At 52.7% G+C, this 9,310-nt stretch overlaps 2 protein-coding genes across 2 annotated transcripts in view; both read left to right on the top strand.

Moving 5' to 3' along the window:
* The first annotated feature begins 5,111 nt into the window (after positions 1-5,111).
* On the top strand, positions 5,112-6,083 carry LOC102370182 (heat shock protein beta-11). Its single transcript, XM_006032785.2, has one exon. It carries the CDS (start codon positions 5,116-5,118, stop codon positions 5,878-5,880), a length of 765 nt encoding a protein of 254 aa, XP_006032847.1. The 5' UTR covers positions 5,112-5,115; the 3' UTR covers positions 5,881-6,083.
* A 2,945-nt stretch (positions 6,084-9,028) lies between these two features.
* The window catches only part of LOC112551748 (heat shock protein 30C-like), a 1,099-nt gene continuing 817 nt past the window's right edge, over positions 9,029-9,310 (top strand). The window contains exon 1 of the mRNA XM_025214489.1: positions 9,029-9,310. This exon is cut by the window's right edge and continues 817 nt beyond it. Within this exon, the coding sequence (XP_025070274.1) occupies positions 9,145-9,310 (166 nt within the window). The 5' untranslated portion in view covers positions 9,029-9,144.

Here is a 9,310-nt window from a genome sequence, read left to right on the forward strand (position 1 = left end):
TCCCGCTTCACCAGGAAATGTAGGGAATAATGCTTCAGTGCCCCCTACGGTGTTAACAAAGGGGTCAATCACGGACCCTCTAGCGCCACCAACCTCACCGCCACCATACAAAATCCCCTCAGTATACCCCAGTCTTCCCCAGAAGGCCGACACCGCGAGTGCCCCCACCTTCCAAGTAAATCCAATCGCCACAGTCAAAACAATGGTGGAGGGTGAGGTAACCCGGACGGTTGCGGTCTACCGGACCCGGACGAGGGGGGAGATGCAAGATTTAATCAGGGAGACAAAAATCAGCCCAGAGGAGACCCCAGTATTGTGGGTGGGGCGCCTCGTATTAAATCACGGAGGCGAATTACTCGATATGGAGGAGGCCATTACTCTGATGAGACATCCCGTCTGGAGTGGGGGAACATGCACGGACCAAACCCAAATTGCTAACAACTGGGTATGGCCGATACCAATAAGCACAGTAGTAGTCCCGACCCTTTTAGCACAAATTCACAAGTGACAGCGGGGACCACACCTTGAGACAAAAGCACAGGGGCCCAGACGCACTGGCCCAGGCCCATAGTGTGGGGCCTGGAGAAGGGTCCAGGTTGCCTGCAGACACCTGAGACCTGAGTCCACTCATTAGACCATGAGTGGAGTACATGCCCATCTGCGGACACCTGAGACCCATGGGGTGCAAGGCCCCATAGTCCCAGTGAGGGGGCATCGTAGGATCCGGCAGCCGTGTAGAGTAGGGCCTTATGGAGCCTGAAGGACTACACATGGTAGAGCAGAGCAGCTGTAGTGGAGGCCGTAGCGAGCAGGCAGGAGGCTCAGGCATACATGAGGACACCTGAGGCAGAGCTTTTATTTTGGATGCCATCTGCAAAGCATTGGATATGGTACAGGGAAGGCTGAAGCCATGTATAATACCATAGGCGTGAGGGCATAAAATGGGCAGCCTCCTGCATTATTACATCTTCTCTTATAAATCAAGTTGTGGCAGGAGAGACAGGGCAGACTGCCCTAGACAGGTGGGCAGGCCGACCTTGGGACTGGCCTCAAGACTTCCCCTGTCATAGTCCCTCTAAGACATATGGAAAGAAGGTGGTTGGGAGCAGGCTTCTCCCCCCTGCTATCCCATCCCCCGTTCCCCCATCCCCGCTATCCCCTTGTTGGATGCCTTTGGGTTGTTAAGAACCCATGTACTGGTGATCTCTCCCCACACTCTGTCCCAGTGCTGGGCTTGGCTAACTACCTCCTACAAGGTCTTGATTTAATGCAAGGCTGCTAAAGTTTCCTAGGCTGCTCCCAACCTCCAACATGCTGGCTCTTTGATATTGTTCTGCTAGACAAACCTCTCGCCAAGACTTGGGTCTGTGTGTCCACTTGCTGTTGGACACTGTGTCCATTTTGCTGGACACAGTGTCTTAATAGGCCGACTCTTCCTAGATCTGTTTTGGGGTCCAGGTCCAGTGGAGGATTCACCTATTAGGTGGTTGTAAACCCATTCAACCAGCCCAGCAGCAAGGTGGCTTTTTGGAAACTGCATGGAAGGACTGAACCAAGGCCTGTGGGGAGAATAATCTTCAAAGGAAGAACCGGGCCAGATCTGCAGCTGGGGTAGCTCGGCACTGCTCCATTAGAGGCAATGGAGCATTGATACCAGCAGGGGCTCTGGCCTGTTGCTCCCACTCTTGCTGGAATCCCTTTCTGCAACCAGCTAACCCCTACCATTGCGCTGCCATCAGTGGTGTAAGTTTCCTTGTGTCCCACAGCTCCTGAGGAAGTGCTTCTTGCAGATGAGCAGTCCAGAGGTGGAATGGTCCCTTGGGACCCCCCACTTTAAAAAGTCCAACATCAAGCATATAATGCAGGTACTCTGCACTGGCCCTTGGTTGTCACAACAACCTGCTCTGCTGTAGCAATCTCCTACTGTGTCTGCACAGGGGGCCTCCCAGGCAGGGATTGCTGCTGCCAATCCTTCCCATGCCTATTCTTTTCTATTATGATTTTCAGACTCCTTCCTTCCTCCTACCCCTGTAAAATGAGAATAGCTTTCCTGCCACTCAATGATGCTTCCCCCAGGCAGGGTCTCACCTGGACCTCTGTCCCTGGGCTCCTCAGAAGCAAACTAGGCTGTCTTGTTGCAATAGCATGCCAGTTAGTGGGGATGTATTTCTAGGATACTCATATGTCTCATGCAAGCACCACCTGGGATTGGTGTCTGTCCTGGAAAACAGGGATGTGGTGGAGATACATGGAGATGGGCAGCTTCTGACTCCACACCTGCTGTGTGCAGCTTTGTCCATTCTTCTTCCACCCTGCTCTGCACTGCTCATCTCTGTCCTTAGCTCTCTGGCTGTGATAACGGTACATCCAATAATTGGATGCAAGTTGTCTGCCCTGTGTTTTGCTATTGGGCCTCTCTCAGTCCCGACCAGCAGTCCTATGGGTTTCTCTCTCTTCAGGTATAGTTGCCAGGTCTGCCAACCTGTAGGCAGACTTCTGCAGCGTGATGTTACTTCATTCCCACCCTGTCCCAACCTATTTATTGCCTGGAGCAAAGCTGTACCCCAATCTCCGCAGGTGATTGCAGCTATTTGCCATCTCTTTGCCTCCTGGTCTATTAACTACATGTTCCGCACCCTCAACAGCCCTCATCATAGGACCATAGAAAAGCAGAGCCTCAGGAGGTTGTCTAGCTCCACCCATTGATCAAGGCAAGATCATCGATCATGTCCTATACAAGTGCTTGTCTAAACTTTTCCTAAAACTACACAAACAACCCTGTTACACAGCTGCAAGGCACATGGTGCCAAGCTGTCCTAGCAGTGACCATGATGTGGTAGTGCCTCCAGCCAAGGCATCCTGCAGCTTCATTCATCCCTGATGACCCTCTTGCCCCCCAGGGAGTCTTGAAGCTGGTCCAGTACAAGTTCAGCCACCTGCCGCCCAAGGAGCGATGGACCATGTATGAGCTCTCCACGATGTTCCTGCTGTGCCTCAACTCCTTGAAGCTGAAGATGCCCTCCCAATTTCGACAGCACTTGCAGAATGATGATGCCTCCACCTACAAGGTGAACTACACTAGGTGAGTGCTGGAGTTCTGGAGTGTGAGGAGTTGGGGGGGCTGAAAGGGGCAGTGGCTCCCTGTGTCAGTGCAGAACCAGCAGGAGTCATCATCAGAGACCCTGGGTGTGCTTAGTGCTTGTCAGAGATCAATGGGACACTTTGCTTTGGGGCTCTTAGCTCCTCCATAGCCCTAGCGCCTGGGCAGGCCGTGTCCAAGGCTTTGCTGATTTTTCCAGCCCTGGCAGGAACATTGCTGCCTGGGAACTATGAGCCATCTTTCTCCCCTGAGCTGCCCCATCTGCTCTAATCCATCCCTTGTCCTGGTTCCTGCCACATTGCTGGCTGTAAGCTCTGCAAACCCCGAGTATCCGATGAGATGCCTTGACAACGGACAGGAGTGCTATTGTAATTTCTCCTCTACCTCTTCAATCTCAGAGCTTTGGATCCTCACTCATGGGAAATAATTTCTGTACTGATAGCCTGCATCCCTGCTGGGTGGCATTAAATGGTCTAATTTACTTAGCAGGTTGTCCAGCTCTGTGCTGCTTGGGTGTTGCATGGAGGGGAGTGTGGTGGGGGAGGGCTGTGGTTGGGAGGGCAAGAAGCCACACAGGCTGACACATCTGTGTCCTTAGTTGGGAGCAAAGAGGTCTGGATGGTGGCCAGCACTGTGTGGGGGAAGAGAAACACTGAATCATAGAAGAGAAGGACTGGAAGAGACCTCTGGAGGTCATCTAGTCTAGCCCTCTCCTTGAGGTGGTATCATTCCTGTCCAGACCATGCCATGCAAGTCCTTGCCTAACCTATTCCTGAAACTACACAGTCTTCCCTGTCACACAGCAAGGAGGCCTATTGCCCAAAGACACCTAAAACACCCTAACCTGACATGGGGAAAACAAAGGGATGACGGTTGGTAGTAGGGGTGCTTTGATAAAGGTTTTTTTGGCTGATACCGATAGCTGATTATTAACCAACCATATTGGCCAATGCTGATTCAATAACCGATATTTAATGCAAGGCATTTTAAACTACTGACATAAATAAACCTTTTCCTTTATTTTGGAGCTGTTCCTGCAACCTCCTGCATCTTGTGTATCTGCATCCCCATGCTTAAATACAGCAGCAGAGGTGCTTGAACTAAAGCTCGTCCAACAAGCCATAGTTCAAGCACTCCCGCCACCATTTTAAAGTGCAGGGACACTGATACATAAAACACTGTGGCACTTTAATTAAAGCAGCTGTCAGAGCCACTCTAATTAAAGCGCTGCCCCTCCACCCCTGGAACATGTGTAAAAGTGCCTGTGCCAGCTGCAGCAGGCTGGGCTGGCATAATGCCCTTGAACCCCAGCCCGGGAGCAGCTGCCTGAGCCTGCCCAGCAGGGCTGAGGGGGAAGGTGTGAGCCTTCCTGGCTGCCCAGGGCTGCGTGGTCTCTGAGCTGGGCTCCCTGCTCTCCTCCCTCTGCCCAGGGCAGAGCTGGACTCCAGCGGGGGGGAAGGCCCCTTCCTCTCCTGGTGCTGCTGCTGCCAGGAGCAGGACAAGCCCCGGTGCCACGCAGCAGTTCATTAGCCACAGCTGGAAGATCCAGCAGTAAGAGTAGCCTGTGCTAGAAAGGCAGAGAGGGGAAGGAGGAAGACATAATAGATGTATACAAGCCAGCTCTTGAGGCCTGCACCATGGGGCCATGCTAATATATCTACTTAATGTATTAACCCTTTGTGCATTGTTTTTATAACACCGAAATCCTCAGCACAACATATGGTCCCTAATTCTGCAATGTGCTGTAAAGTCTGATCTGGAAGAGCTGAAGACTTGAGGTTGTGCTACTGAGTCACACCCACACCTCAAACCCCCTGATGTGCTCCCACCCATCCCGCCTTCCTTTGTGAGCTCTGCTCTCAGCTGGACCACAGCAGCTTGGTCTGTAACCCAAGCCCCTGGCTGGCTGTGACTATGCTGCCCAATTTGGATGGGTGATGCTTGCTTCAGGAAGCAGGTGCTGTTATTTTGGCACATGAGTAATCCTTAAGCCATCAGCTGCTTAAAAATAGAAGATGGCATCTCGAGGGTATGAATGGGACCGAGAATTCTGGATGGGCCCAGGCCTGGCCAGGAAGAGGATAAAAGCCACTGGCTCCCACCAGCTGAGCAGAGCAGCTCCAGGACCATCGGAGAGGACTCAGCCCCAGCGCTCTAAGTCAGCCACAGAAGCAGAGATTCTGTGCCACCTGCACCTCCAGCCACCTTCCCACCGCACCCTGGCTCCCTGGGTGGGCCCCATACGCATGCTGTGGCCTCAACCCAGCACCGTCTTTGCTGAGCTGGAGCGGGAGGTCCGATGGGAGATGGAGCGGACCCGGGATTTTATGAGCGGTGTCCAGAAGCTCTTAGCAGGTGAAGGGAGCAGTAACCCCAGCAGAGAACAAGAGCAGAGCACCAACATGACCCTGCCCCAGGGAACAGACAGGGGCTTCACCATATCCCAGGACATTAAGGGCTTTGCCCCTGAGGAGCTAACAGTGAAATTGGTGGGCAAGAAGGTGTTGCTGACAGGCAAGAAGGAAATGCAAAGTGAGGACAGTAAAGGCTCCTTCTCCTACAAGTCTGAGGTGTTCAAGTGGGAGTGGGACGTGCCCGAGGGCGTGGACCCCAATGACGTGACCTGCTTCATCTCCAGTGAGGGCCAGCTGTGCATTGAAGCGCCGCACCAGGCACTGACAGCCACTCCTGAGAGGAACGTGCCCATCCAGATCACCCCGGTGGGGAGTGAAGCTGCAGTGTGCTCCAAGGAGGGGGCCAATGGCAGAGCCAAGGCATAACAGGGACTGAGAGCTGACACCTGTCGCGCTGGCGGAGCCAGGGAGAGCAGAGAGCAGTTTCTCGGAGCAGCATCAGAGCTGAGAGTTATCGGAGACTGATGCAGGCCCCGTGCGGGTGGGAGGGTGCTAGGCACTGTCTAACTGCCCATGAGATGTGTATTATATCACTTCTTTTTATATGAAATAAATGGGTTTGTCTTTTCCATGTGTTGCTGCTGCCTTTGCCAAGCTCGCTGGCTCCCAGATTGTCCCCGTGCTCTTCTTTTTTTTTTTCTTTTCCCAAGAAGGATGAATGGCCTCATGGTTTTGGGATGCGGGGCTGGGAGGCAGGGCAGCCTGATCCAATTCCTTAGTGTGCTATGAACTCCCTGTGTGACTACAGACAAACTCCCACAACTGGCAGGGCTCCACTCCTGCCTGTAAAAAGCAACAATGTCAGTGCTGTGCTGAGAAGCACTGAGTGCTGCAGGAGCTTGGGGGAAGTGATAAAGGCAGATGCTCTGGGAATGTAGGGCTCTGCTGGAGCAGGCCAAAGCCCTGCCCCATACTGTTGCACAAATTGCTAGTTTCATGCCCCTGGAGGCCTTTCCCAAACACCTCAAGGAGGGAGTCACACTCAGGCTGAGTCCATTACAAGTTTATTGATTGCACAATCGGTCGACAAAGGGGTTGAGTAACCCAAAGCAGTGTCGACCCCCAGTCTTTGTCTGAGGGTCTTTTATAACTTACCTAAACAAAGAGCTGTAGCGTGTCTTACAACTATTGGCAGTTTCACAATTTTACTGTTACGTCTAAGTTTCCACAGGATGTCAGGGCCTTTTAAGTTAGACTCAACTTATTATGGGATAGATGAAGGCACATGCGTGTTGGGGAAGCTGTGGTAAACTCAATGTCCTTTAGTAACCCCTATCTTCGTGTAATTTTAGGTCATTGAACAGGTGCGATTGTGAAACTCTATGTGTAAAGCTGTCTTTAACCTATATGCAGAAGCTGTTAGCAAGCCATGTTGAATACAGAAGCATACTGCAAAAATAAAGCATCATGTCTAATTTTAAGCCTTATGTCTAAAATCTAATGTATTTGTACTACAATAGTCAGGCTGCAACTGCTTATCTGAGGCACAGAGGTTGAAGGGAATGTGCTGCTACCAGCCCCTCAGTATCCTTGCTCCTTTAACTTCAGGGGATACAGATTCTCCTGCCTGTCCTTTGGAAACAGGGCATATTGCTTGCCCTTACAGCTCCAGACTGAGGAGGGAGCAGAGCTTGACTCGCAGCATGGTGACAGAAGCTGCAGAGCAGTGTTTTCAAGCAGCGGGTGCATCTGATGGGCGCAGCACTGCACACTGTGGGGCCCTATCTGTCACAGGTGCTGAATGCCGCCCATCACCTCTACCTGCTGTTGCCAAACAAACTGCTCCGGGTGCTTGGAAAGCTCTTCCCTGGGGAAAGCAGAGTGGGCCTGCACTATAGAGCCTGCGCTGCTGAAGTCCCCTCAAGTGCCTGCTGTTCATAAACCAGCCCCTGTCCCTGACTGGCCTAAGCTCAACCAACGTTGTCATCTTCCTCTAAATAGGGAGCTGTGCTGTAAAGCCAAGGAACAAATGCAGGGTAGGAAGAGGGGACTAGGCAACATGATTCCTTTTTAACCCTGGCGTCTCCAGAGTTGACATTAGATAACATGTTTTCTACCCAGGGGATTTTTTACAACAAAAGCTCTGAAAGGACGGTGATAAAAAGGGCAGGGTGGGAGTAGGGTGTGAAGCACTGGGCAAGGGCTTTTTAAGCAAAGAGACTTAAGAAGAGATTATCCACATGCTGACTGTCCCTTGCTCCATCTGCTTCATGACACACACAGAGTTTGCCTGTGCTGCTTGAGGCACACATGCTGCAGGTTGGCCACCCCATCCTAAACCGATAAATCCTTAGCAAGTGAGTGGCTCCACAGCAATCCAGTGGATCACTCGTGTGACTCAGACTCAGAGGCCTGGGCCCAGTTGCTGGAAGGGGTTGCTCCCAGGCTAGAAAATTTACTTTGAAAGTGTATGCAAATATAGACTGACAAAATACAGGGCCTGAGGTTGCCAGACAGTGTGTGGTGATGCTCAGGCCTCAGGGGACAGGTTTTAAAGGTCACTGCAACTGCATCTTCCACTGTTCCCTGTTTGGAAATTTAAAAAAAAGTTTCTAATCAATTCACTGCCAACTGGAATGTGGGAAACACGGGTTTATTTCCACCAACTACACACAAACAACACATTCAGAAAGATCACCATCACCTGGCTAAGATATATGTCACCGGGCAACATAGCAATATTGAAACCAAAAGCCCCGTTCCTCTCCAGGTTGGGCACAGGTATGAGTTCTGTCCAGAGTCCAACATAGCCAAGACTAAACCAGTCACTGCTGCAGGAGGGACTCCTAGGTATGATGTCCTTGGATGGGATAACCGGACTGGGGCAGGGCTACACCCCAGAAATGGCTGTAGACTCTAGGCGAGGGCAGTGTGCTTGCCATCACCCCTTCTGGCTGGATCAGAACTCCTAGCTGCTGCTTCCCACCTCCCTTCCTAGCTTCTCCTCCTTGGCAGCAGGGTCTTTTTGTGTGGCTCCCTCTCCCCACTGGATGCTGCTGGGAATGGCTTTTCCTTCTGCGAGCTGCAGAGCCAGGCATGTTGCTTCTATGTGGAGTTGTGCATCGAAGCACAGAGAGCAGGTAATGGCATCCAGGTCTAGGCTTGTGGGCAGGAGCATTTCCCTGTGCATCTCCTGGTACTCCCAGAAGCTGTCTCTATCCTCTCCAGGGCTCTGCTTCTCATGGCTCCCCATCACTGTCACCTTCCTGCCCTCCTGCCTCACTGTCAGCTCCTCTGGAGAGAAGCCAGGCACATCCAGATGCAGATCAAACTTCTTGTCCTGCCAACCCCTAGACTTGGGCTCCTGCTCTGTGGCCCCAGCCAGAACCGCTCCATTCACCCTGCAGCCCATCCCCACACTGTGCACCCAGAGGGGTCAGGCACCTTCCAGCAAAGCCCAGCCCTGAGCACACAGCCAGCCTGATCCATCGTTCAGGAGTCAGGGCCAGGGCCCTCCCACCAAGGCCAGATACGGCCAGAGGAGGCAGGCTCAGCCCAGATACAGGCAGGAGGAGGAAAGTTCAGGAAGTGCCTGGAAGCGCCACGCAGGTACTAAAGGCAGCCCGGCAGGCAGCAGAGGCAGTGCTCAGCTGAGCAAGGCAAGGCAGTGTGTGCAGCAGGAGCAGAGCCATGGCACGCTACTCCCGGCGCCTGGTGCAGCTGCTCCCTGTGCGGCAGTGGCCATCGCAAGGCTGGTGGCCCATGTGTGCCTGCAGCAGCAAGGGGATGAGCAGCCTCCTGCAGCCATCGCCAGCCAGCATCTTTGAACAGATGGCGGGTGACCTGCAGCAACAGG

This window comes from Alligator sinensis, unplaced genomic scaffold (genome assembly GCF_000455745.1).
Source record: "Alligator sinensis unplaced genomic scaffold, ASM45574v1 scaffold1377_1, whole genome shotgun sequence".
Taxonomy (NCBI): domain Eukaryota; kingdom Metazoa; phylum Chordata; order Crocodylia; family Alligatoridae; genus Alligator; species Alligator sinensis.